Source organism: Strix aluco, chromosome 19 (genome assembly GCF_031877795.1).
Source record: "Strix aluco isolate bStrAlu1 chromosome 19, bStrAlu1.hap1, whole genome shotgun sequence".
NCBI lineage: Eukaryota > Metazoa > Chordata > Aves > Strigiformes > Strigidae > Strix > Strix aluco.
The window spans coordinates 3,252,794-3,278,919 of record NC_133949.1 but is presented as its reverse complement, the minus strand read 5'-3'; the positions used below and the strand labels follow the sequence as shown (position 1 = coordinate 3,278,919).

Here is a 26,126-nt window from a genome sequence, read left to right as displayed (position 1 = left end):
TCTGAGGTAAGTCTTAAAAAACCCAGCACAACAGCAGCACAAAAATCTCAACTGAAAGGGGATGCTTCTGCCCGGCTTCCTCTGACAGGTCTCACTCCTAGTCCCAAAGAGAACCCTGCTTGCCTTTCACCTCACCAAATTCAATGTAGAAAGCATGTAGGGCATGCTCCACACAGCCCAACATCCAGACATCTCCCACGGCTCTAGTCTTGCAAAAAAGCTACACAAATTCTCCTTTCAGTCTTTACCTCTTGCTTGGCATTTTCGACTCTGGTTCGTTCCTCTTGTTGAGCTCGCATGGGAGCAGCTTTCTGCTTCATATCAAACAGCTTCTCCTCGTGCTCCCCTTCTGTCTCCGCCTTCTCTTTTTCCCGTTGCTCCAGTATCTTCTGCAGCTCTGACTGATGCCCCTCCTGCTCGCTTGCCTGAGGAGTGGAGGGAAAGACTTCAAGGTGAAGTCCCAGCCACGCTCCTCAAAACAAATGTGAAGCTTCATCCCTCCCGCAACCCCCCACCTCAACAGTGCACAACAATGGCTTTGTGCTCTCCATAAATCACGTCCTGTCAAGGAACTTAAAAGGTGGGTCAGCAGGTGGAAGAATCATAGAATCATTTAGGTTGGAAAAGACCTTTAAGAGCATTGAGTCCAACCATTATGAAAAGGAGATGTTACCTTCCTCTCTCCGATGGCTGCCTGTTTCCTAGCACCTGTCTCCTCAGGATTTCTCTCTATTCTTAGAGTCTATTTTCAAAGTTCACATCCCTTTCCATCAGTGAAAAGATGTAGATGGACTGCAGGGTGAGAAAGAGACCGGTACCCTGATGCCCCAGTCACAAGACAGGCCACGAACGGAAGTACCAGGAACAAGGGGCCTGTTCCACATGCTTCAAGCCCAGAGATAACACCTCTGACGACGGTGACAGGACAGAAAGAAAGGGAGAAAGTTCCCGTGACTGCAGTTGGCAGGGGGGGGTTGGGGGATGGGGGAGTAGGGGTTGGGGGTTAGGGGCTTAAGGGCTTGGGGTTAGGTGGGGGGTGGGGGTTAGGGGTTGGGGATTGGGGTTAGAGATAGGGGTTATGGGTTGGGGTTAGGGGCTGAGGTTTGGGGTTAAGGGTAAGGGTTAGGGTTTATTTATGGGGGTTAGGGGTTGGGGGTTCAGGGTTAGGTGTGATGGGTGGGGGTTAGGGGTTGGGTTTAGGAGTTGGGGGTTAGGGTTAGGAGGTAAGAGGCTGAGGGTGGGGGTTAAGGGTAGGGGTTAGGGTTTAGGGGTTGGGAGTTAGGGGTGGGGATTAGGGGTTAGGGTTTACAGGTTAGGGGCCGGGGGTAGGGGTTAGGGGTCAGGGTTAGGGGTTAGGGGTAGGAGTTAGTGGCTGGGGGTAGAGCGTCAGAGGTTGGGGGGTAGGGGTTAGGAGTTGGGGGTTAGGCGTTATGGTCAGGGGATAGGGGTTAGTGTTACGGGTTAGGGGTTAAGGGTTAGGATTATCTGTCTGGCCCAGCAAGGTGTGACCTATGACAGATGGTTTCTCCCATTTCACACACTCAGGCTATTACTCTTCTAAAGCCAGCCCACAAAGCTTGCTTGAAGAATTCAGAAGCACGTTGTTTCCTACCAGCTCTTGCGGGAGCTGGTTTATTTCTACTTCATGATCAGTTTGCTGCAGTTTGAGGGTATTGTTATACTGCTGTTCTGTCTGCAGGAGCTGTTGTGCCATGTTTTCCCGTTCCTGCCTCATTAGAAATCGCTCTGCTTCCAGCTCACACTGAAGGCACTTCACTTCCCCTGGACAGGACAAACGGCAAGATTCAGAGTCTACACAATGGTTCTGACTTCACTGACCTTAAGCCATCTGCACTTCAGTGCAGGAGAGATCTGCCTCCATCTCCTTCACTCCTCAGAAGCACTGCGGACACAGAGCTATTTTTATACCATCTTCCCTAGCAGGGGGATCACCAGAGACAGGAGGCTCTCACCTTGTATCACCTCCTCGGCCTGCGTGACTGTGTGAAGGTGGATTTCAAGCTGACTCCAGCTGAGAGAAGTGCCGCTGAGCTTCAAACAGGCTGGATTCCGGCATCTCCTTCACTGACCTGTGAGTTGTGAATACAGAGAGAAATGAGTTTGCTGCTCCTGACACCCACTAAGAGTTATTCCAGTAAGAAGTCATTCAAGATCCCTACCCCTGAGTACGGAAAATGGGTTGCAAGGAAACTTGTATACAGAAAGCCTATTTCTGCCACTTAAAATAGCAATGCAGGCCCCTCCGGGGGATGCCCAGGCTTTGCTTATGACCCAGCACAACACAGAAAGCCCAGCCGAATTTGATCTCAACGGCCAAATCTGGAATTGCTGTTGGCTGACACGCAGGTAGCTGTGCCCAAAGTCTGGGCCAACAAGCAAAAGCCCGGTCTCTGCTCACAGCCCTCAGCTCATCAGCGCTTCCAAGCTGCTCTGCAGGGGGACAGAACAAGAGTATTTCCCTGGATGACCCGTGACTTTTTGAATGCTGTTCACAGTGTAGCTATAGGTAAGTAACTTTCCAGACTCCTTGTATTTAAAAGGGACTCAAGAAATACATCAGATGATATAGTAAGACCTCTCGCCTGGAGCAGCACTCGTAAGAAACCTGAACTAGATTTTATCTGAACAAGGACCACTGAAAGGAGAGACGGGCAGCCTTCAGTTTCAACTGTTGAAAGTTCAAGAGAAAAACTTGCTGCTTTTCTCTAAGTGTTGCTAACTAAGGAGGCAGTAGCCCAAGTTACTTGTTGCTCTTTAAAATGGAAGCTGTAGTACTGCAGAGCCAAATTCTTACAGCCACAGACTTCAACCAACTGCTGCGTATGACACGCAGGGTTCTGGAACCAGGAGCTGAAGTGACCTCCCTGATCTAACACAGCGCCCTGTGTGCCAGGTTCCCATAACACACAGCACTGCCTCGCTAGGACGGGAGTGCCATAAAAACCTAAAACCAAACAGAAAAGATAGAGTCCAAAACTATGACAACAAAAGGCTCTTGAGAACAACATCTGGCAAGAACAGTTGCTGGATTTTTATCTATTGTCAAAGGTTCTTCATAACTAATGTATCTTTTTAAAAAAAATAATGCATCCCTTTTCAAAAAAAATTTTAAAAAGGAGCTGAACATTTAAGAGTTTAGTAACAGCCCAATAATTGACCAAATGTAACTCAGCTGGATCAAATAAGAGAAGCTGGAGCCCAGAAGAAGCAGCAGCTCTCAAGAAACACACTGAGTCAAAATGGGTGTTTATCAGCCACCCTAACGATGTACTTTGGAGTAACGCAGTGTAAAAGTCAATAAACATGAAAAACAATGTCTAAAACATCATTTGTACAGCTCTGCAAGTTCAGGAGTCTTCTAAAAAACACCTACAAGGAGGACAAACAACTTTTTTTTTTTTTTTCCTGAGCAGAACTTGTCACATATGATCTTAGAAAGGCAGAAGGACAGAATCTTGCTCCTTCCCTGTGTAACTTCTCCACGACATCTGTCTCTAAACAGCAGGTGGTAAGGAGTACAGGGCACAGACATCAGTGATGGGCAAGAATCCTCAAAGACGTGAGGATTCAAAAGAGGTTTCCCAGCTGCTGGTGTAACCAGCCCTGGGTCCTGCACCACAGGTAACAAGAGTTAGCTTCCAACCAGAAGGCCCTCGAGATCTGCAGCACCAGCCTCTGGCTCCACCCTAGATGGCAGTGTCCTACTCACAACGTCTGCATGGAACAGCCATCGACAGCCAAACTACTTGATAAGGAAAGATCTATGTTCAAATGCATAGAACAAGAAACCAAAACCAGAGAGAAACTTCAGTTTCAGTAAACGCCTGCAGGGTTTAATTATTACTCAACTCAGAGCCAAGCTGCCTTGCTTTGGACTTTACACAGGAATGTGCAAGGGGGCATAAACCTGAGCCCGAGGCCCAGGAGATGTTTGCTAGTTTTAGCTGTCAGGAAAACAACATTAAAATCATAGTATTCTTTTTTTCATTTTGCTCAAGATTCTTTCATTTTCTGCCCGTGGAAGGTGAAAACATTTGAAAAGCACACAGGATGCAGTAAATCTTCATGGAATGATTACCACCTTTATAATTACAGCCATTATCTAATGTCCTGCCTAGGGTTTCCTCCCCGCCCTTACCTGGCCTCTGCCAGCTGCTCTGACAGGCCTTGTCTGTCCCGCTGCAGGGCTGCCAGTCGCACCTCTAGGGCAGCCTTCTCGTGCACCAGGAACTCCTTCTCTTTGGACACCATGGCCAGTGCATGCCCCTGGTGAGAGGACTCCTGGCGCAGCTGCTCAGACCGCTGCGAGCTGACTCTTGCTGGCGGTAAACCTGAAAGCAGGACAAAAGGCAGTTAGAGCCCTTTCTCTGGAGTTCTGTGCAGAGCCAGCCAGTGCCACTTCTGCATCAGCTGGAGGAGAAAGAGCTCCTGTACTGCGGGCTGGAAGTTTAAGAGCATCTGCTCCATACCACGCTAATACCCTGGGCTGCCGAAAGGCACTGGGACTGTTAACTTGAAAGTGATGAGTAAGGCCACGCTGGGCTGCCTGGGACCACACAGCCCCTTCACAGCAAACATAAATACACCAGACTACGTGTTCGCACGCAAAAATACGGCATCTTCCAGAACTGCCACTTGCAAACTGGAATTCTATCAGAATCTAGCCTAGTGCTGGAAATTTTCAGAAAAGTTTGAGCAAAACCAACTTTGCTCGCTGAAGAAAGTGAAAATACACATGGTTTCTCCTCTCCAAGTGTATTGGCTGCAATGAGGTGATGCTGGGCAGGGAAACAGCCCTTGGGGTGAGTTATGAAAGTCTGGCTGATGCGGCCAGAGAGATGGTAGACTCTATTCGTACAGTAGTTCATGTCAACAACACTGTCTGCTTGTTTCACACAAAGAAGTTGTCTAATATACCTTGCTGGTATTCAAACTTGAAGATTAACCATGATTTTTTAGCTTTTTTCTTCAATATAACACCTCTGCTGGGTATTTGCCAAACATACCGTGGACTCCAAGACTGACTATCTAACAGAGAACAGACCATCAGAAACAAACAATTCTCTCAAAGTTATCCCATAATATCCAAGATTGTACATCATGAAACTGACATTTAAATGATGACAAACTCCCTGGTCTCCTTCAGTGACATGATTCTCTCAAGCTCTTTTTCCAGGGTATCAAAATCAGTTAGTCCCGAGTGAAGAGTCTTGTGTGATCACCTCTTTCTCATCTTCCTCACAACCTGAAGAGGCTCTAACAGCTCACAGAATCAGAACCATTTAGGCTGGAAAAGACCTCTAAGATCATCAAGTCCAACTCTTAACCCAACACTGCCAAGCCCACCACTAACCATGTCCCTAAGCACCACATCGACATGGCTTTTAAGTATCTCCAGGGATGGTGACTCAACCACTTCCCTGGGCAGCCTGTTCCAAGGCCTGACAACTCTTTCCATGAAGAAGTTTTTCCTAACATCCAACCTAAACCTCCGCTGGTGCAACTTGAGTCCTTTTCCTCTTGTCTTGTTACTTGGGAAAAGAGACCGACACCCACCTTGCTACAACCTCTCGGGTAGTTGTAGAGGGCAATGAGGTCTCCCCTCAGCCTCTTCTTCAGACTAAACACCCTCAGTTCCCTCAGCTGCTCCTCATAAAACTTGTGCTCTAAACCATTCACCAGCTTTGTTGCCCTTCTCCGGACACGCTCCAGCATCTCAAACTCTTTCTTGTAGTGAGGGGCCCAAAACTGAACACAGTACTCAAGGTGTGGCCTCACCAGTGCTGAGCACAGAGGGACAACCCCTTCCCTGTCCCTGCTGGCCACACTAGTTCAGACACAAGCCAGGATGCCATTGGCCTTCTTGGCCACCTGGGCACACTGCCAGCTCATAATCAGCCAGCTGCTGACCAGCACCCCCAGGTCCTTTTCCCCCAGGCATATTTCCAGCCACAAAGTTGCATGTATGTCTTAAGATACAATTTCAACAATTTCAAGATCTCATGCCCGTTCTTAGCAGTACAAGACAGCAGACACTGACCTGCAGCTTTGTCCCGCTCTCCAGGCTTGAACAAATGGAGTTTTGAAAGTTGCAGACTTCACAACAAAAAGCATAAATAGAAACATGCAACCCCGGGGTTTTTTGACTCAGAAAAAGGATGAAGAGCTACGCTGTTTGCTTCTTTTGCCACATGGGGGAGTAACAGCCTCACTCAGATTCATGGGCAAGACAAATCATCTCTCTGCAGCTTATCAAAAGCCAAAAGAGAGGCCACCACAGGCAGGTGGGTTGACGTCATCTGTAGCAGCAGAGGACAACTGAGAGAATTGCAGAACAGCTCTGCCAGCCACCAACACATTTCCAAAAGGCAGTAAACAAAGCTTCTGACCTCCAGCACTACCAAGTGTCTCCTTGACAAAACCACCGCAGAATCCAACAGACGGAGCTTCACTGAGCCGAGCAGCCAAAAGCCCACCCGGAAAGCACCAGGTGTTTGGTCTCACCTGACTGAGCTGCTCTTGGGTTTCTGCCTTCTCCTCTGCCAGTATCCTCAGCTCTTCCTGCAGCCCCTCCCGTTGCTCCTCCACTTTCTTCAGCAGCTGCTCCAGGTGGGCTTTCTCTGCACTGAGCTCTTCATTTGTTCCTTCACACAAGCTCAGCTTCTCCTGGTCAGAGCTCCTTACTCTCTCCATCTCAGCCACTTTACCCGACAGAACTTCATTCTCTTGCTCCAGCTGCAGTCACAGAAGCACAGAGGAAATGAAATACAGTAAGATTTACCATGGAGAAGGTTTGGCTTCGACAGAAGAAGGAACATTTCCATATTCAGGCAGTCTGAAGGCAAGAAGTCTGAAAAGCAGCAGCAGCTACAGACGAACACTTGCCAAGATCTTTGGCAACTGCTCACCTGCGACACAAGTTTGTTCAGTCGCACTTTATCCAGTGCAAGAGCTTCACTGACACTGCTCATCTTTGCTGCTGCAACGTGTAGATCAGCTACTTCAGCACTCGGCTTATTCTGAGCCCCTCTCAACTCTGCCACTGACTGCTCTCCCTGAAGAGACAAAAGAACAACATGAAAGCAGAGACAAGAAAATCCCTGACTTTAAGCAGCGACTCCAGATCCCCTTTGGTGTCTCTGACACACCCCCAGCCCAGCGCTCCCAATAACCACGTGGGGACTGACTGCACCAAGGAGCCTGTGTGGTCTGATCACCCTTTTCCAAGAAGGAGAACAACCCTGTCACTGTCTTCTGCTGACAGAAACGGCACCTGTGCTGGTCTTGCTATCACAACTCCCTCTCCCACGGGTGCTGCCTAGGAATAAGGTGACCACACCTTCTCCAGGGCCATGGTAAGCTCACGTTTCTCTTGCTTCAGCAGATCCCTCTGAAGGTGCGATTCCTCCAGTGTCTCTCTTGCAACTACCAGCTCACTCTCTAATAAAGAATGTTTTTCTTCAAGTGCAGCTAAGTCCTTCAGCCTATGAGAAGGGGAAAGACAAAAAAGTTTTTAATGTAAAAGCAGTTTCATTTCCAAAACCAAGATTACACACTATTTCCGAGATATGGCAGTTTGAACGATTTGCAACAGCTTTCTATTTACCCCTAAAGAATGCTGTAATTTCCTGCCTAGCCCTGCATCAGTCTTTGTCATTGACCCAGGTGAAACATTCATCATTGAGAAAGTAAAACAAGCTTCCAGAAATCACAGGTTTCCAAAAAGTTCAGGTGCTCTCAACAGCTTCCTGCCTGTTAGCTCGCTCTCTCCTTTTGATACATTAGATCAGACTTTCCAAAGATCTTCTTTGCATAAGACAGACTTTTAAAGTCCAGATTAACATTCTCTCCATTATTCTTGCCTGTGGTAACAAAACTATGAAAGAGCCTGCAATCTATGTGGGGAGATCTGTATGAATTTCCAATCCAATAACCATAAGATCACAGGATGATTCAGGCTGGCAGGGACCCCAGGAGGCCTCTAGCCCAATCTTCAGCTCAAAGCACCTGGGGTCAGCTATGGGATCAGTCCAGGTTGCTCAAGGCTCGATGCACCTGGGGCTTCCAAATTCCCAGGGATAGAATCTGCACAATCTTTCGAGCAACCTGTTCTGCTGCAGGATTGCCCTCATGGTTCCATTTTTTGTTCTCCTTAAATCCAGCCTGAACCTCTCTTGTTTCACCTTAGGCCTGTCATCAACTACTCTGGTCAGCTTTGGAATGATTTTTTTCAAGGGCCATAAAGATAAAGTACAAACAGGCAGCTCTGCTGTGTGTCAGCAGGGAGCCAGACCTGCCCATGGGCTCCCTTCACCAGTCTGTGCTACACATGCTGAGCAGACAAAATCCATTCTTTTACGGGGGCCTCCCACCATCTGGCAGCACCCACCCCTGCCCAGAGGAAGCTTTAATGCTCACAGGAGCTCCTGGTCACAACGCGCTCTCTCCATCCTCTGCTGCTGCTCCACCCTCTCCCCCAGGCTGCATCTTCCCTCAGCTGCAGCTCAGTGTTACTCTGACACAGACACGAGGCTTCTTGCTCTGTCTCTTCAAGCTGTTGCTGTAGCTCTGCCCTGGTTTTCTCGAGGTTTGCACAGTCACTGCAGAGACAAGGCTCAGTCAGAAGAATGAACAGGCCTGAAGAGTCACGGATCCCATTTCAGTCACTCCAGGCTGGCGCTGTGGGCAGCACGGTAAGGAAGAACTTGCCCTTCCCCTCACAAGGTCACTGGAGAGGGACAGAGGAAGGCAGGCAGGCTTTTGCCTTCATTCACTGAGAAGCCGTGGCTAAGAAAGGGCCCCCAGAGAACAGAATTCAGAGAAGCAGCATGTCGAGAGGGAGGTGTCTTGTATTCCAACGTCGCTCTGAGTCTCCAAGACAGCCTTAGGATTCACAGTAGAGCAGGAAAAGCAGTGACAGGAGGATGCTGAAGTGCCAAACAGGGGCATACATGGGGAGGGCAGGCGAGTTCTTTGCCCGTAACACCTCTGAACTGCCAGAACTGGAAGCAGATTGCCTCCAGACCGCAGGAAGGAGGAGGGAACACTCACCTTCTGAGTGCTTCTACCAGAGACTGCAGGTGCTGCTGGTGGCTGCTGGCCATCTGGCATTCCTGCTCCAGTTGCTCGAGGCTTTGCTGCAGCTTCCGGCACTTCTCTTCCTGCTGCCTGTGCTGGTGCAGCAGGAAACTGATAGAGTCCTGCCTGGCAGAGAGCTCTTCTTTTAGGGCCTGCAAGGAATGGGCAGGGAAAAGCACAAACAAGCAATAAGGAGCAGGGAAGATGGCTCCTGATAGCTGTGAGAGAAGCAAGCAGCGAGACAGCTCACCTGAAGGCAAAAGTTGTGATGAGGGGTGGAGATCAAAGAGAGAAAAGCAGCAGAACACAGAGCTGGTGAGACTGGTGAGGTGATATAGTACCAAGAGTGGGATGGCTAGAAAGAAACTGGCTAAGTGAAGGGAAAGGTTTCAAGATAAGCAAGGCATCAGCAGCTGAGCCTGTGGCCAGTGGTGAAGACAAGGAGAAATTCTCACCTGTGCTGCTCCTCTCCTCCTTGCCAGTGCTTCCTGAACCAACACAAAGGCACGCTCTGCATCAACGGAGCTCAGACAAGAGAGGACGTTGATAGACTCTGCCTGCTGGGAGCTGTCAGTGACCACGCTGGCACATTCATCTAACACCACCTGAAAGCCCACATCAAGCTGTTACTCTCTGCTCATTCTACTGGATTTTCTTTGTCTATTTCTCCTTTTCCCCCCACTTCACCCTAGAGTCATTAAAAACTCAATTCTCTCATTTCTTCAGTCAACAAAGAAGTTTTGTCCCTGCGGTCACAAGTGCTCCAGGGGTTTCTGAATACAGCTACTACAAACAAGAAGAAACAAGTGTGAAGTGGCTGGAGGCTGCCTGAACGCTCAGTTTCTTGAAGCTCTTGTGAATGATTTTAGTCTCCTTCAGCTTCATAGAGCCACGGAGACGAGGAGCACCAGGTCAACACTGGAAATAGCAATGAAAGGAAATATTAATGCTACCCAGGGAAGAAGGAAGCTGATGAATACTGGAAAACAGCAATGAAAAAGCTAATGTTTATAATTATTCTGAGCAGTAGCACAAGAGGATAAAAATGACTACATAAGGGGAAAGAACTGACTTTGAGAGAAGCTGTGTAAAACATCTGATGATTATATCCCCCTCCCTACAATGAGGTTTAGGACTAAGCTAAAGTTAGCCCTAAACAGTTAGATCAGTTGCAATTCTGGGGAGATAATAATGGTCAGTGAATGTAGAGTGAAGGAGCAGAGTTGGCAAGTGCATTGATTCAGTCAGTGACCTTTTATAAAAATCTAAAGAACAACAGAGTTGTCCTCTGTCTCAAGGAGGTGGGAGAAGCCTCCAGGCAACACTAGAACACAAACGTCAAGTAGCCAACTCAGAAAGCATAGTCAAATAGAGACCTCACGGGAAAGGCAAAGGTATGGAAACTTCTAGTGACTTAGCTCAAGTGTCACAGGACAGGCAACTCAGCAGTTATAGCAGGTTTTATGTCAGAAAAGTGGTATAATAATTAAACAGCCAGTAGCAGTTAACACAGACAATATAAAACATCTATCTATTCCCTGGGCCAGTTGTTTGCCTTCCTCAAGTACTTTTAAATCAAATTACAGGGATGTGGTCCCAACTCCGTACTCACCTCTGTTATATCTTTTATCAGCTTTTGGACGGAAAGATTCTCTTCTTTGACACTTTTAGTCAATGAAGCTTCATATTCTTTCTCTAACAGACTTGCTTCCTGAGAATAGAATAAGCAAAGGGTGGGCAGGGAAGAGCTGCTCCCCTCTGCACATTCCCAGCCTCAGCAGCATTGTCGTGCTGATAAGCCTCAGCCCTAGTGATTCCAGTGTATCCCTTCCCACATCTATTGAATTCCTTCTTTGCTAAAACTAACAAGAGAAAGACCAACAGCTGGTTTTCACAGGCTGCTATGAAGCTTCAATTCCAAGGAACTTTGATCCCTAGAGATTTAGTCACAGGCAGAATAGCACTGGTGCAACCCCCGGAACTGTCTGCAGCTCCCTCGCCACGGCCTGCCCCTGGGCTGACTCACACGTGCCTGATGCTCCCACACAGTCAGCGTCCTCACTGCTCTTTCTCTTGAGGAAACCACACCCCTTTGTGCTAAAGCTGGAGAACAACCATTGGGCCATCTCCCAAATAAAGGTAAAACATACTAGAATCTCCACAGGGTTGTTAAGTGTTTTCACAGTCTTCTCCTTCTCCTCGTTCTGCTTCTGAGACTGTACGAGCAAGGCTGAGAGCTCCATCACCCTGGGAAGAGAAGGTCCACGTGCCATTCCAAAAGCATCGCGCACCGTCACCCGCTGAAGAGCTACGCAGCTCCCAGAAGCACAGCAGAGAAAGTTCAGCCCAGAAAATACAGCAAAGGCAGCATTCATCTCTACAGGTTAATATGCCTGATGTTGCAAAATGGCCCTTCCTGCCCCAAAGGACTTCTGCACTCAGTCTGGTAAGGAACTGTCAGTACAGAGGGGCTTAGGATGGCCCTGGGCAAATCCCTCCCAACTCCTCTGCACAGCCCTGGGGGTACCAAGGGCTGTACAAGAGACACAGCTCTCTTCATGCTGGTCTCAGCTTCTCACCAAGAATCAGGTAACAGCAAAAACACTGTAATACACTGTGATCTCTTTTCCAGTCTTGTCTTACAAAAGCTTCTGTCGGTCAGACGTGTTTTTCCATCCGTGCAGTTGAAGGCCATAGCTTGGCTAGGGACAGAAACAAGGCTGTGAAGAACGGGTGGGTTTGAAACGTGAACACAGCCCGTCTATGAATCCAAGAAGCAGCCACAAAAGGTAATGTTGGTAAAAGCAAAGTTTAAAACACATTTACCTGTCCTGAAGCTCCTTCTTCTCCAGGTCCCCCTTGACTTGTAAGTGCATCACTTCCCAAGTCTTCTGGCTTGTTTCCTGTCCTGCTTGCTGCTGTGCCTGACCCTTTAGGACAGGTCTGCCCAGACTGACGGGCTCCCAGAGCTGCACGCCAGAGTTCAGGCGGGAGCAGTTTACAAGTACAGAGCCAGAAAGCCTCATCTGCTCTGCCTTCAGCCCGGACAAATCTCTGCAGAGGGATCAAGAAAGAGATCATACTCACACCACCATCTTTATCAGCTGACTCACTTCTGAAGCACGTTCATGGTGCAGCAGTAAAAGCTGGCAGGAAAGATGACATCTTTGCTGGGGACAAATCATTCACCTGACACTTTGGGATCGGGACACATCTTGATAGTTGAGCAATGGGTCCAATTGGCGGTTTGAGGAGTGAGGCTATTTTCTCCTCAGAGATAAGAAGAAACGTATGGAACAGCCAAAAGGCTTCAAGAATTAACTAGTAGGTCAGGGCACACCCTGCACATTGAGGGAAGCTTACAGCCAGGTAAGGTAAATGGCTGACAGTAACTCACAGTTTGAAACTGCATGACAGGAGAAACCTCCTGGGGTGAGTCCCAGTTCAGCTCTAGTGGGACTGAAAGGAGAAATCCCCCGTGCTCAGCGGTGCCCTGGCTGCTCCCTGACAGAACGGGGAAGGAAACCCAGAGAAACTCTGCAGCAGAGATCACGATGGGCAGAGGCAGCGCTGGCTGTGAAGGCGATGGCGAGGGCTGGCAGCTGGGCTGGCACTGGACAGTAACTGGGCTGCCTGCTGACAGAAGGGCAGCAGGATGCGAGCTCAAAGCTTTATACAAAAAGCTATTTAGTGACTGTTTCCTCAGTAGGTACCATTAAAGCATCTTGGCAGGACCCTGCCCTGCAGGTCCAAACAGGGCTTCTCTCTCCTGGCCAGCTTTGCCTTGAAGAAACCTGCAGTAACGACATCCCCAGAGCTCTCGGGGCCTGAGAAGATTCACTCTGCCAAGGGCAGCTCTGAGTAGCCCCCGAGATCCAGAGCAGAGGGAAGAACAGTCCCAGGGTGCAGGGCTGAGGCAGACGGGGGCTTCTCTTCAGGGCAGCTCCTCTTCACCCAACAGACTGTCACCCTCCTCCTGCAGGTCAAAGCTCCGGGAAGGAGCAGGACAAAGAGCTGATGAGAAGTACAAAAGCAACAGCTGCACTCTGCTGTGGGTCTGTCAGATTGGGTCTGGGGCAGCGTGGGCTCTTCAGAGGGTCCCCACCTCAGCCCTTCCACCCCAGACACCAGCAGCACACAAACCCCGTGGGTCACCAGCACAAGGCCAAGCTTCCCACGCCTCCAGACTTTTACCCTCTGCCCCAGGCTCTGCTTTCCCCGAGGGAAAAAAGAGCAGAGCTGCGAATGACTCCGGAGCAGCGCAGGAAGTGGAGCCTTTCTTACCTCCAGTTCTCCTGTGACCTCGCCCAGGAAATCTGAATTCTGTTGGTGAGCAGCTGCTGGTTCGATGCGTCACTGAAGAGCTGATGGGAAGGAGAACGCTTGTCACTCTAAGCAGGGGGCACTGGGTGTCTGTAACACACGGAAACTGTTCCCACACCCCAACAAAAAAACGCCAAACCTCTGCAACTCCCTGCAGCGACTGCCCCTCCCACGCAGCCCAAGAGCTGCCCCAGCCCATCTCCTGCTCTGTGCCTGCAGCAGCCTCCGTGTCCCTGGGCTGCACAGGGCTCTCAGGGGTGGTGACCCCAAGAGCTGGGTTCTCCCTTCACTGCACTGGTGCCACCTGCATTTCTGTAGGTCCTACCCAAACCCCTCTGTGTGCCCCAACCCCACACAGTTCTGTAGGTCCTACCAAAACTCCCCTATATTCCCCGTATAACTCCCCTTCTTCTCCCCCTCCCAGGCGGCCTCCCCACCCCCCACAGCCACCATGGGGTAAACAGAGCCTGCTGTGGGTCTGAACCCGCTGCTGTGGGTTCCGTTCCCCCCCTCGCCCCCGCCGTGGGTGTGGAGGGGGAGGAGCGGCTGGAGGATTTGGGGCTGGGGGCCTACACCCCCGTGGGGCTGGTGCAAAACTTCCTCCAGTTCCTGCACCTCCACGTGGGGCTGCCCTGGTGGGGGCCATGGCCGTCAGTAAGCAGGGGGGGAGGGTTCTCTGTGGGACTGAGGGGGGATCTATGGGGTCGGGGGGTGTCTCTATGGTTTGGGGGGTCTCTGTGGGTCCGTGAAACGCCCCTGTGGGGGTTTGTGTGGTGGGGATTTGTGGGGGCTGCCTGGGGGCAGGTGTGGGGGGGCTCCCTGGGGGCTGCCCCTGACCCCCCCGTCGCCCCCCAGGGACGCTGGGCCCCGCCTGGCCCCGCTGCCGCTGCTGGTGCGTGGACAGCGCGCAAGGCCGCCCGCCTGCCCGCACCCCCCCGCCTCCAGCGGCTCCGCCAGCGCCCGGCCAAGGCCCGCGGGGGCAGCGACCAGCTGCGGGGGGGCTGAATCCGCGCGACCCGCAGTCGGGGCACTCGCCGGGACGTCCCGGCCCCCGGTGTCCCCCGGGAAGGACGGGGAAGGGAAAGGCGAGGAGGGGGAAGGGGAAGAGAGGAGGGAGGACCCCAACCACCCCCAGAGCCGCCGGGCTCACACCCCCCGGGCGGGGTGAGGCCCCGACGCGGGCGTGACGCCACCCCCGAGGTCCCCCCCACCCGCCTTCCCGCCTCACCTGAACCCGCAGGGCCCGGAGGAGCGGCGGGAGCCGAGGGGCCGCCGCCGCCGCCATCATGGTGGCCCTGAGGGAAGCGGGGAGAAGGGGCGGGGCTGAGGGGAGGCGGCTCCGCGCAGGCACGAAGGGGCGGGGCTGGCGACACCGCAGCCTCCATGGCGAGTGTGGGCATTGCCAGGGCGGGAGGGGGTGCGGGTCGACGCTGCGGCCGCCATGTCGGGTGAGGGCAGCCCGTTCGGGGGCGGGGCCGGCGCGGCGTGACGGCCGCGGAGCGGGAAGCTCTTTCCTCCCCTCAGCCGCCGCCATTTTGGAGGCGGTGCCGGTCGGGGCGGGCGCTGCCGCCGCTGCCTCCTCCTCTCCTCCCTCCTCTCCCCTCTCTTGTCCCCGCTGGCCCCTGAGGTAGGGAGGGGCTCCCCGCTGGGCGTCCCCTCCCCGCGGCACCCACCGCGCTAGGGACGGGGGTCCCCGAGTTCTCCCTGGTACTCCCGGACCCTCATGCACCCCCGTTCCCCCTCCCACCCCGTGGACCCGCCTGACAGGGCACTTGGTAGCGGGGGACGGGACCCCCCTGACAGTATGGGGAGAGGGACCCCCCCGCCCACTGGGATCCCCCCCCAGGGGGGTTTGGGGGGCAGGACTCCTCGGGGACCCCAGGTGAGGGGTGCGCCCCATTACTGCCACCGCTGCCCCGTTAACTCGTTATTTTCTCTATCACCCCCCCTCCAAATTTCCCTTTTTCTCCCCGTTTCTCACCCCCTCAGGTGATGGCAGAAGAGGTCGAGCCCAGTGCCCTCGTCCCGGCGGAGGGGGCTCCCCCCACACCCCGGGGGGGTACCCCCCCATCCCGGAGGCCTCTGAGGGCCCCCCCCCCGAGATCCTGAGGGCTCCCCCCACACCGCGGGGTCCTCCCAGGGGTGCCCGCCCATCGTGGACCGCTCCGAGGGGGCACCCCGCGACCCAGGGGGGTCCCCCCCGAACCCCGGGGGGCAGCGAGGGGCCCCCCCGCCCGATCCCGGGGCGTTGCGTGCGGCACTGGAGGCGGCTCTGACCCGGGACCCCCAGGGAGGTGACGCCGGCCGAGCTGAGCCCGATTTTGGGGGTCCCCTGGCCCCCCAAGACAAGTGTCAGCACCTGGACGGGGCCCTGCTGCTGCATAACAACCTCTGCCTGGTACGCGGGGGGGAGGGGGGGCACCAAAATGCGGGGGGGCACCCAAAATAGAGGGGAAGGGGGTATGGGGGGTGGTGGGAGGGGGAGTGGGGGGATGTGGGGGTGCGGTGGGCGTTTGGGGGCTCCTCCTGACCCTCCCTGTCCCCCTCAGGTGCCGGGGGGCAGCCGCAGGGTTTGGGGGGCTGCGGACGGCGCTCAGCACCCTGGAGAAGTACGGCCGGAACCTGCTGCAGCCTGGCCCCCCCGGCACTGCCGCGCCATCCGCTTCGGGAACCCCGTCTGCCACGGCACCGTCGACGCCGTGCAGGTACCCCAAAACCCGCACTGGCACCCCAAAACCTCAAGGACCCCAATCCCCCCGTATCACCCCAATATCCCCCATAGAACCCCAATATCACCCCAATATCTCCCGCAAGCACCCCAATATTTTGCTATAGGACCCAAATATCTCCTGTATCACGCCAGTATCCCCCACAGAACCCCAATATCCCTCTCTGGCATCCCAGTATTTTGCTATAGGACCCCAATCCCCCCGTATCACACCAATATCCCCTATAGCACCCCAGTATTCCCCCATACAACCGCCGTACTCCCAGTATCCCTCATATCACCCCAGTATCCCATTACAGCACCCCAATATTCTGCTGTAGGACCCCAATTCCCCACAGGACACCCCAATTCCCCCCCCTCCCCGTAGCCCAAATCCCCCCCAGTGACGGTGCGCCTCCCCCGCAGGGGGGCCGGGGGGTGCTGTGGCTGTTGGGGTACACGGAGGAGACAGGGAAGGGGCTGAGCTTCCCCCCCGGGGTGGGGAGTCCCCAAATCCCCCGTGTGGCCACCGTCACCGCCGACGTCCTGCTGCTGTGCGCCGAGCTGAACCTGTTGCTGGCCGTGAGTGCTGGGGGGCACTGGGAAGGTTGTTAGGACCGACTGGGGGGGCACTGGGACATACTGGGGGGCAGTGGGACATACTAGAATATATTGGGGAGCATTAGTAAGGTCACTGGTACATAGTGTGGGGCATTGAGAGGGTTACTGGGACGTACTGCAGGACACTGGAACATACTGGGATATATTGGGGAGTGCTAAGAGGGTCACTGGGACATACTGGGGGCATTGGGAGGGTTACTGGGATGTATTGTAGGACACTAGGACATACTGGGATATATTAGGGAGCGCTAAGAGGATCATTGGGACATACTGGGGGGCACTGGGACATACTGGGATATATTGGGGAGCAGTAGGAAGGTCACTGGTACATAGTGGGGGGGCACAGAGAGGGTTACTGGGATGTATTGCAGGGCACTGGGATGTACTGGGATATATTGGTGAGCGCTAGGAGAGTCACTGGCACATACTGGGGGGCACTGGGGGGATCGCTGAGATGTACTGGGGGGCACTGGGACATACTGGGGCACACGGGGGATTACTGGGACCGCGCCGCCCGCCGCTCCCCCCCACGCCTCCCCCGGGCGCTGCCGGGGGACCGCCGGGACCCTCCTGTGCCGCCGGGCACGGAGCCGGCGGGGACGCCGCTGGGTCCTAAAGGCTCCCGCCTGCCTTCCGCGGGCGGCAAAGCTGCTGCTGGAGGAAAGCGGGGGCGGGGGGGGGGGGGCGGCCGGTGTCATAGTGAACCTGGTGGCGGGCGAGGGGTTAAGGGGGGCGGCCGGGCTGCCGGAGGACGCCAACCCGCGCCCGGGGTGGGGGGGCCGCCGCCGCCTCTGGGGGATGTGGGGGCACCAGTGTGTGACAGGGGTCGGGATGGGGGGAGGTGTGGGGTCTCTTCTGTGTGAGGGGGGTGTGAGCTGTGGGGCTGCCGGTGTGTAACGGTGAGGTCTGGTTGAGGGGAACCATGAGGCAGCTCCTCTGACAGTGGGGGGCCGTGGGGGGAGCTGTGGAGACCCCCCGGGGTGGTGTGGGGGGTGGCGGCTGGGGGCAGCTGTGGAGGCTGCCTGCGTGTGACAGTGGGGTCTGTGCAGGGGGAACTCCGAGGGTCCCTGTGCGTGGCAGGGGAAGCTGTGGCAGTTGTTTGTGTGTGACAGGGCTGGGGGGAGGGTGCCGTGGGGAGCTGGGGCTGTGTGTGGCAGAGGGGATGGCGTGGGGGAAGCTGGGGGATCTGGGGCAAGGGGAGGTGTGGGGGACCTCCCTGTGTGGCCCTGGGGTCAGCGCCTGCTGGGGTGTCAGGGTGAGGCCTCCCCTCATGCCTGTGCCTTAGCAGAAGAGGGCAGGGGACATGGCAGGACATAGTTCAGTCTGGAGGTGAACACCCCACACCCAGCCCCCCTCAGCGAGTAGAAAAGAATCCAATGTCCCTTTGATTTCAGTGTCCTAACAGTGCAGCTTCTGCTTCTGCAGGAGGACGTGGTTCAGGGAGAGAGGTTGGGAGTGTGAGGATGGGGGTGAGGATCTCAGCTCGGGGTCGCTACATTTGTCAGTGTGGGAAGGGAAGTCTTGGGGCTGAAAGCGTATGAAACCCTGTCAAAAAAACTACCAGGCAATGTGCTCTTGTAGAATTCTCCCAGTAATCCTGATGTTCACTATTTCACCGTTGAATCGCTGTACCAGTAAGAAGGCAGTAATGTATACGTGAAGTATTTGTCCCAGAAAGCAAATTATTTATGTTCCCATCTAGTGACGAATGATGTGACAAGTTTTTAAGTGAGTGGCAGGAAGGAAGAGTAGCATATTTTGGTGACGGGACTAGAAGAAAACGTCAGGTGATGAGGTGACAGTGCTGACAGTAGAGTTCATTGAAGAAATATTACCTATTTTTCCTGGTAAAAAGAATCTGTTTGTTTGGTTTTTTTTTTTTTTTAATAAATATGCTAAACATGAATCTGCCTAAAGGAAAAGTCCATTTACATAGTCTGTTTTAGACTACTGCTTTTTTTTCTTTACTCATGTGCTGACTGAGGGTCTTACTGTGCAAAAGTCGTCAAATTCTGTCATTTCTCTGTGTTTGTGGTTACAGATCATGGCAGCAGAACAGAGTCCAGCAACTTCCGTCATCGACAGGGCCGTCAAGATGAGGAAGGAGATTGAAGCCCGGAAAGTGGTCTTGGCCTGGGGGCTCCTTAATGTGTCTCTCGCAGGCATGATCTATACTGAAATGTGCGTTAATTGTTACATCTGAGTCAAACAAGCAAAGCCTCCTCCTTTGTATCTCCCTGAATCTTTCCTGGGACTGAGTGGTTGCAAAATGAGAACTTCTTTTTTTTCTTTTCAGGTCTGGAAAACTCATAAGCTCCTATTACAACATCACATACTGGCCACTCTGGTATATTGGTGAGTTGCTGCAGCATTTAAATTAGTTTTCAGGGTTCTTTTCTTTTATTCACTTGTTCAGTTTTATTGCTGGAGAGGTGGTCCTTAAACCAGCTTTTTTTTTTTTTAATTGGGTTTTTTTGTTAGTTTTAAATTTAAACCAAAACTTTGGTTTGCTTTCTGCTATCTCCCTTGAAACTTGGAATTTCTTCCGTTTTAGTGACAGGTAAGGAGTGTTAACAGCTTTCTTAGGTAGGAAGAACTTATTTGGTGCATTAAATCTGTTTAATGTGTGGAGTAAGGCTTTGGGGAACACGGCAGATTTTACTGCTGTGTCGTACCGTGGGCGTGGATGGCATTTCACAAGAATTCGAGTTTGTTTGGGAGGAGCAGACTCTAAGCCAGCTGTATCAAATATGATTAGAGGATGAAGCAAGAGGAGGAGAAAAATCATGAGATGAGTGACAGATGATTTGACAGAAGACGGTTTTTGAGAAAGACTGTGAAACTTAATTGTAGTCGATTTGGAAAATGACTGTCTGTCTTTAAATATTCAATTGTAGCAGTATAAATTGATCTCAATATAGAAAGGAAAATTATCTCCAATGGTTCTTACATAAAAAGGTGAAGAAATCTTAGGTATTGCCCAAATTGGTACTTATTGACAGCACTAACAATGACCTGTTTTTAATAGGCATATGCCCATGTTTGCAAACAATCCACTTTTGTTATTCCCATGCTCAAGCTGCAGTAAAAACTTCTCTGTTTCTTCTAGAACGTGCACTTGCATCTCTGTTCAGCCTGAATGCCTTATTTGATTTCTGGGTGGACTTCAAATACACGGTGGCACCGACCAGCTTGGTCGTGAGTCCTCGCCAGCAGACCCTGCTGGGGTTGCAGAATGCAGGTGGGTGCAATAAATATCTCCGGCAATCTTTTTTAATTCTTTTTTTTTTGTTTCAAGATGGTGTCTCTCTCAGCGGTGGGATTCTTTAGTGGAGTGAGTTCTGAATGGCCTCATCTGACAGGAGCGGTGAACTGAATTACCCGCAGCCTATTAAAACTCACAACGTCAAGTGATAATTTGATGAGTGTTTGTGGGGAGAACTGGAGGGGAAACAAACACACAGACGGTGAAAAAGGGCAGGATGAGAGCGGCTGCTGAAGGACAGAGAGAGACTTGAACACTGTGAGGTGTGACAAGGAATCTGTGACTTATCCATGGAACTAGGAGCAAGGCAGAGAGCGCAGGTTTATATTTTGTTTTGATGTCCTACTGCTGTCACGCTGGGTAACGAGAACCAAATGAGAGGGACAGACAGACCTTCGTGTGAAGACGGAAAATGAGCCTAGAGAGTGGACGCTCAGAAAGCTTTTGAAGATCAAAGCAAAGTTCTGAAAAGAGCCTGACAAGGTAAATAGACCAAAAGCAAAATGCTAGCACGGTAGTATTGCACTCTGCTAGTCTGCCCCCAGGAAATGGGCAGCAGATGGTTGTAATGCTGCAACAACAAGGTTCAAGCATCTCCTGTGTTTATTTGCAGAGATAAATTAAGACATTCAATGCCTAAAGATGCCCAGAGTAGGCAGGTGGAGGAGCTGATGGAATAGAGAACCCCCCTGGGTTACGCAAGGTGCCTGGTAACACTGAACTGAAATCTGAAGCTGCAGGATTCGTGCTGAGCTGTGGTCCTGTGTCTCAGTCTTCTCTTTTTTTCTGTCAGTGGCTTGACTGCTGAGTTCTGTAGGGACACTAGTTTTTCTAGCGTCCCTTCTAGCATCTTCTTTAAATTGCCTTAAGATAGCGTTGTGTCTGCGTTTAAAGGGGGGAGGAGAGTTTGGGGCTGCTGCATCCACAATGCTGATTCTGTTTTTCCTCCTTGCAGCGGTACAAACAACTCCAGCGCGTGAGCTGGCGGCAAAGAAAGCCCCGTCTTGGGCACCTTCTCCTCCGATCCAGGGCCAGAGTGTGCTGAGTTCCAGCCCGTCCCGCTGCCCTAGCGCCAGTCCAAAGTTTACTACCGGTTGTACCCCAGGGTACAGCCCTCAACGACGGGCTCTGTCAAGCACCAGCGCTGCTTACGGCAGTGCTGGAACCTATTCCCCAGGCAGCAGCTCAGTCGGGTAAGGACCAGGCCAGCTCCCGAGGGGACAGTTGGGGTCTTTGTTTGGTGCCCTGTGCTGCTGAAGGGGAGCAGCAGCCAGCGGAGAGTTGTCTGTGTGTGTCTTTGCTCCTTTGGCAAAGCAGATCTCAGTTTGTCGTATCGGGATTTGTCCTTTTTCCCTCATTGGGTTGGAGCAGCTGGTTTGTTTTGGAACAAAGCAAAAACAAGAAATCAAACTGTAAGCGCAAAGGAGACCAAAAGAAACCAACCCAAACCCCAAACAAGAGTCTTTTATATTCATGTCGTGTACAAATCAAGGTGGAATTCTGTCTTCTTTATATGATACAAGCGTTTTTTTTAATTTGCCCAAGGTTTCCAGCTGCAGCTCCTCTCCTAGCGGGTCACTGTCCCCCACTAGCGTTGGGCCAGTGGAAAGCAGCAGCTTAAGGTCTCGTTACCGCTCTTCCCCCGGTCTGTGTAATTCTCCTACGGGCGAAGAAGATTATATGACAGACCTCAAGGCACTGCACACCTTCCTTCGGAACGAAGAACAGAAGCAGCAGAGAGTTCAACTAGGTAAAGAAACCAAACTGATTCGATCGGAAAGGCTTGGTCGGGAGAAGGGGTTGGGTTTATCAGAGACTGGCTTTTATGGGTGAGACAAGTCGCAAAGGATTCCAAGTGAGATTTGTTTTAATTTTTTCCAGATCCTCGTGCACGTGTTCTGCACTTACCTCGACTCCAGGCTGCCGCCTCACCCCAGATATCCCGAGGGCAAAACCTTCACTTCCCAACACTTCATTCAGACACCGGATAAACCAGGTACCGGCGCTCACATTGAGCTGCCCTTGGCCTCTGGGATCACGTCAGCACCCTTGAAATCCCCGACACCTTTGGAACTTTTCATGTGCAGACACTTCGAATGAAAACGGATTTTGCATCTACCAGAGCAGCATCAATCCGCCCCACTACGAGCTGATCTACCAGCGCCACGTCTACAACCTGCCCAAGGTACGGTGGTGGTAGCGGTGTCCTCCGGCTGTCAGGAAATCTGATTTGGGTCTGATTTGTTGTTTTGTTTTTTTTTTTTTTTTTCAATTCTAGCCACATTTATTGACTGTTGACACTCAGGCTGGCTCAGTGCAGGCAGTAAACCTTAGCTTGGCCTTTGACCATGATGTTGTACTTAGTCTGCTCCTAGACAGTACTTTTAGTATCTGTTTAAGATCCATACGTACCTAGGCAGTAGCTTCCTCTTTATTTTCTAACAATTTATTTTAAAATACCACATCAGGTAATCCTCGATGTGTGTTGTCACCCGGGGCTTGTCCCTAAGAATCCTGGGGAGAAGCTTCTGTCCTGGTTTAGGCCCAGAGGGTAACTAAGCCCCACGCAGCCCTTCACTCGCTCCTTCCCCCTCAGCGCTGGGAAGGAACAAAATTTAAACAAAAAGTCTCAGGAATTGAGATGAGGACAGGGAGGGGTTTCCTCACCCATTAAAACAGGCAAAACCCAGACTCGTTAGGGGAAGGAAAGCAAGAACATCGCTTTGATTCAAACACTCACAAAACCAACACTTAACAGGCAGACTGGGACAGAGAGAAGCGTTAAAAAACACCTCCCCTCACCCCTCCCTTCTTCCCGGGCTCAGTTTTGTTTGAGGGTCCTGCTTTTATACAGTTTAACAAACAAATCATATTAAAATAAAAAAAAAAAGGGGCGTGGAAACATCTGGTAGATCGGCTTCACTCGGGCACATCCCGGGTCTGGCCAGGATCCAGGGCGCATCCGAGGAGTTCCTGTCTTGTAGGAAACAGCTGCCTTAGGGTCCAAAAATAGAGATTCTTTATCTAGTTTTCAGAGGGAATCTGGTCGTATTTCATGCGGATAGGGTGCTGGTCGGGAGGTTCACTCAGAAGTCAACTCTGGTGCGAGGCCTGTGGGTCAGGCTCTGGTGGTTTAGGCTTTGGTTCGAGGCCTGTGGGTCAGGCTTTGGTCTGAGGCCTTTTTACGTTCCCCAAACAATCACCAAAACCCCAAAAAACCCCAACATCCAAAAATCCCCAAAACCGCCAAAAGATCCTGAAACACCCCCCCTCCAAAAAAACCAAAACTCAAAAACCAAAATAAGCCCAAAACCCCCAAAACGCTAAAACCCCAAAAACCAAAAGAAAACCAAACCCTCCAAAAAATCCTAAAAACTCCAAAAACCCCCAAACCCCCCCAAAACCCCCCCAAACCACCCAAAACCCCCCAAACCCACCAAAACCCCCCAAAAACCAAACCACCAAAACCTCAAAAATACAAAAAGCCCAAAACCCCAAGAACACCAAAGCCCAAAACCCACCAAAACCCCAAAACCCCCAAACCCCACCACACGCACAGCCCCAGCGCAGCTTCCGCCCTCAAACTGGCAAAATTCTCCAGTGAATTTTAATTTTCGACCGATCCTGCTCTGCTTTCCAAAACCTGCAGCACGTCAAGTGTTTAGAGATGGTAACCCAGCCAAAACCCACGTTTGGTCTTTTTTCTGGTATTTCTCTCTCTGCAAAAAGCCAAGGATGAGGCAAAAACGCCGCCAGCCCCCCCGTGAGGCCATTTTGCGGTGGCTTTCCCAACGGCCGCTTCCTCCGCCTGAAAATCCCATTTTTTGCCGAGGTTGGAGGATTTTTTGCAGGTTTTTTTGCAGGTGTTTGGGAGGGTTTTTGCGGGCTTTTTGCATTTTTTGCAGGTTTTTGCAGTTTTTTGGCAGGGGGTTTTGCGGATTTTTTTGCGTTTTTTTTTTCTTTTGTTTTTGCGGGTTTTTTTCGCGGGTTTTTTCGCCTTTTTTTGCGTTTTTTTGCGGTTCTTTTTGTGGTTCTTTTTGCGGTTTAGGGGGTTGGGGGGGTTGGGAGTTTTTGGAGGGTTTGGGGGTGTTTGGGGGGTTTTGGGGTTTTGGGGTGTTTTGATTTTGGGGGGATTTGGGGTTTTTTTGATTTTTTTGGTGTTTCTGAGTTTTTTGGGTGTTTTTTGGTGTTTTGGAGGCATTTTTGCGTTTTTTTGGGTTTGGAGGTTTGGGGATTTTGAGATTTTTGGGGTTTTTTGGGGTTTTATTTTATTTTGGTTTTTATTTTTTTTATTTTTCAGGGGTCTTTAAATTTTTTAAATTTTTTGTTCAAAAGAAGCCCACCATCCACCTCTGGCAGCCTTGCGAGCTCTGCCCTGGCCCGTGCCTCCAGCACAACCACAGCTCTGCCCTTCCTTTACCTTTCCAGTGATTTTTTTCACTGTTTTTTTGGCTCATAACCTCTGATTTTGGGAGCCTCACGGACTGACACGCAGCTGCAGCACCTCGGCAGGAGCCCGGGCTCCATAAACCCGCAGGCTTTTTGGGGCAAAAAACCCACTGGAGTTTGTTTCAAAGAAGAATTGTTCAATATTTGCCCAAAAAATATTTTTCTATTTTATGTATGGGAGAGGAGAATCTCTTGTAAATTCTGGCAAATGAAGGCTTTAGAATTGTATGGTTTAAAAAAAAAAAATATTAAGGGAAGTAAAAATCCATAAGCCCCCCCCTCCCCTATGCTGAGGGTCTCTGAGTCGTAAACTGCCAAAAACCCCCCATTTGTACATAAAAGCTGTGAGAACTCCAGCGGGGGCGGGGAACCCCACGTGTTTTGGGATGAGAAAATATATTTTTTGTACTGTATTTTATCTCTGTGGGGCCGGGGGAGCTGCTGGTTCTTGGTGTGAACCGGCCGTTACTGGTGATTCTTGTCTCCCCCGGCAGCCGCAGGGCTATTCCTGTATTAAAGGAGTTTGTTTTAGCAAACGCTCATTTGGGTTTTTCTTGGGGTTCAGCACCCCTAAATCCGTCACCGTACCGAGGGGGGACTTGGAAGAACCGGGTTTAGCTGGGCTTGACCCCCCGCCTCCTGCCTTCGCCCCCACCCCAGCCCCGTTACTTGCCTGCGAAAGGCTCTTGATGGGCAGAAATTCTCTTTTTTTGGCCCTAAATCTGGGTGTTTCTCTAGAAGCAGCCCCGGGGCCCAGGTCCCTGCGCACCCCCATAACTCTGCACCCCGATAATACCCTGCGCCTGGTCCCCAGGCACCCCCGTAAACCACACACCCCGCGTACCTCAATGTACGGGGTACCCCAATACACTGTGTACCCCAATATACTGTGTATCCCTCTCCCTGTGTACCCCAATATAATGGGTACCCCAATATACCGTGTACCCAACTCCCTGGGTACCCCAGTATACAATATACCCTGCTCCCTGGGTACCCCAACACACTGTGTACCCCAATATACTGTGTATCCCTCTCCCTGTGTACCCCAATATACCGTGTACCTCACTCCCAGGGTACCCCAATACACTGGGTACCCCAATATACCACGCACTCTGCTCACTGGGTACCCCAACACACTGTGTACCCCAATATACCGTCTACCCCGCTCCCTGAATGCCCCAATACACCGTGTACCCCAATACACTGTGTACCCCAATATACCGCGTATCCCACTCCATGGATACCCCAATACACTCTGTACCCCAATATACTGTGCACCCCACTCCCTGGGCACCCCAATAGACCGTGCACCCCAGTCCCTGTACCCCAATACACCCCGCTCGTTGTGTACCCCCATACACTACACACTCCACTCCCCGTGTACCCCAATATACCATGTACCCCAACATATTGTGCACCCCACTCCCTGTGCACCCCAATACACTCTGCACCCCAGTCCCTGTGTACCTCAACACACCATGTACCCCCATACATTGTGCACCCCAGTCCCTCTATACCCCAACACACCGTTCACCCCAGTCTGTGTACCCCAATACAATGTGCACCCCACTCCCCGTGTACCCCAACATACTGTGCACCCGAGTCCCCGTGTACCCCAATACATTGTGCACCCCCATACACTGTGCACCCCAGGCCCTCTGC

General features: G+C 51.8%; 2 protein-coding genes across 13 annotated transcripts; one reads left to right on the top strand and one right to left on the bottom strand.

Annotated features, from left to right (window-relative positions):
- Nucleotides 1–297: 297 nt before the first annotated feature.
- Nucleotides 298–14,780, bottom strand: LOC141932277 (centrosome-associated protein CEP250-like). 10 transcript variants are annotated; one of them, XM_074845594.1, is made up of 17 exons: nucleotides 14,651–14,780; nucleotides 13,384–13,463; nucleotides 11,926–12,153; nucleotides 11,679–11,819; nucleotides 11,250–11,346; nucleotides 10,712–10,810; nucleotides 9,555–9,704; nucleotides 9,350–9,454; nucleotides 9,073–9,251; nucleotides 7,361–7,505; nucleotides 6,930–7,076; nucleotides 6,526–6,756; nucleotides 4,160–4,352; nucleotides 1,974–2,090; nucleotides 1,510–1,903; nucleotides 674–908; nucleotides 298–425 (listed from the first exon to the last, which is right to left on the bottom strand). In XM_074845594.1, the coding sequence occupies exons 1-13, from the start codon at nucleotides 14,708–14,710 to the stop codon at nucleotides 4,224–4,226; spliced, it is 1,791 nt and encodes a 596-aa protein (XP_074701695.1). In that variant the 5' UTR covers nucleotides 14,711–14,780; the 3' UTR covers nucleotides 298–425; nucleotides 674–908; nucleotides 1,510–1,903; nucleotides 1,974–2,090; nucleotides 4,160–4,223. The 10 variants fall into 10 exon arrangements, with proteins under 10 accessions (XP_074701695.1, XP_074701704.1, XP_074701705.1 ...); XM_074845603.1 differs by adding an exon at nucleotides 12,289–13,113 and having other exon boundaries at nucleotides 1,510–2,090; nucleotides 13,384–13,512; nucleotides 14,651–14,737; XM_074845604.1 differs by adding an exon at nucleotides 12,813–13,113 and having other exon boundaries at nucleotides 1,510–2,090; nucleotides 13,384–13,512; nucleotides 14,651–14,737.
- A 728-nt stretch (nucleotides 14,781–15,508) lies between these two features.
- LOC141932075 (transmembrane protein 209-like) lies at nucleotides 15,509–25,000 on the top strand. 3 transcript variants are annotated; one of them, XM_074845067.1, is made up of 11 exons: nucleotides 15,509–15,820; nucleotides 15,972–16,127; nucleotides 16,556–16,711; nucleotides 18,792–18,931; nucleotides 19,047–19,105; nucleotides 19,860–19,991; nucleotides 20,971–21,208; nucleotides 21,561–21,765; nucleotides 21,897–22,011; nucleotides 22,103–22,200; nucleotides 24,316–25,000. In XM_074845067.1, the coding sequence occupies exons 4-8, from the start codon at nucleotides 18,795–18,797 to the stop codon at nucleotides 21,634–21,636; spliced, it is 642 nt and encodes a 213-aa protein (XP_074701168.1). In that variant the 5' UTR covers nucleotides 15,509–15,820; nucleotides 15,972–16,127; nucleotides 16,556–16,711; nucleotides 18,792–18,794; the 3' UTR covers nucleotides 21,637–21,765; nucleotides 21,897–22,011; nucleotides 22,103–22,200; nucleotides 24,316–25,000. The 3 variants fall into 3 exon arrangements, with proteins under 3 accessions (XP_074701168.1, XP_074701169.1, XP_074701170.1); XM_074845068.1 differs by lacking the exons at nucleotides 15,509–15,820; nucleotides 16,556–16,711; nucleotides 24,316–25,000 and having other exon boundaries at nucleotides 21,897–22,955; XM_074845069.1 differs by lacking the exons at nucleotides 15,509–15,820; nucleotides 15,972–16,127; nucleotides 16,556–16,711; nucleotides 24,316–25,000 and adding an exon at nucleotides 17,962–18,597 and having other exon boundaries at nucleotides 21,897–22,955.
- The last annotated feature ends 1,126 nt before the right edge of the window (nucleotides 25,001–26,126 follow it).

Excerpts from the sequence above, each read along its gene's own strand:
- LOC141932075 (XM_074845067.1), top strand. The coding sequence starts at position 18,795 with ATGGCAGCAGAACAGAGTCCAGCAACTTCCGTCATCGACAGGGCCGTC. Across the intron at positions 18,932-19,046 it reads GGCATGATCTATACTGAAAT|GTCTGGAAAACTCATAAGCT; the intron begins GTGCGTTAATTG and ends TTTTCTTTTCAG. Across the intron at positions 21,209-21,560 it reads CCAGGCAGCAGCTCAGTCGG|GTTTCCAGCTGCAGCTCCTC; the intron begins GTAAGGACCAGG and ends AATTTGCCCAAG.
- LOC141932277 (XM_074845594.1), bottom strand. The coding sequence starts at position 14,710 with ATGATGGCGGCGGCGGCGGCCCCTCGGCTCCCGCCGCTCCTCCGGGCC. Across the intron at positions 11,347-11,678 it reads TTGCTGTTACCTGATTCTTG|GGTGATGGAGCTCTCAGCCT; the intron begins GTGAGAAGCTGA and ends TTCTCTTCCCAG. Across the intron at positions 9,252-9,349 it reads ATCACAACTTTTGCCTTCAG|GCCCTAAAAGAAGAGCTCTC; the intron begins GTGAGCTGTCTC and ends CATTCCTTGCAG.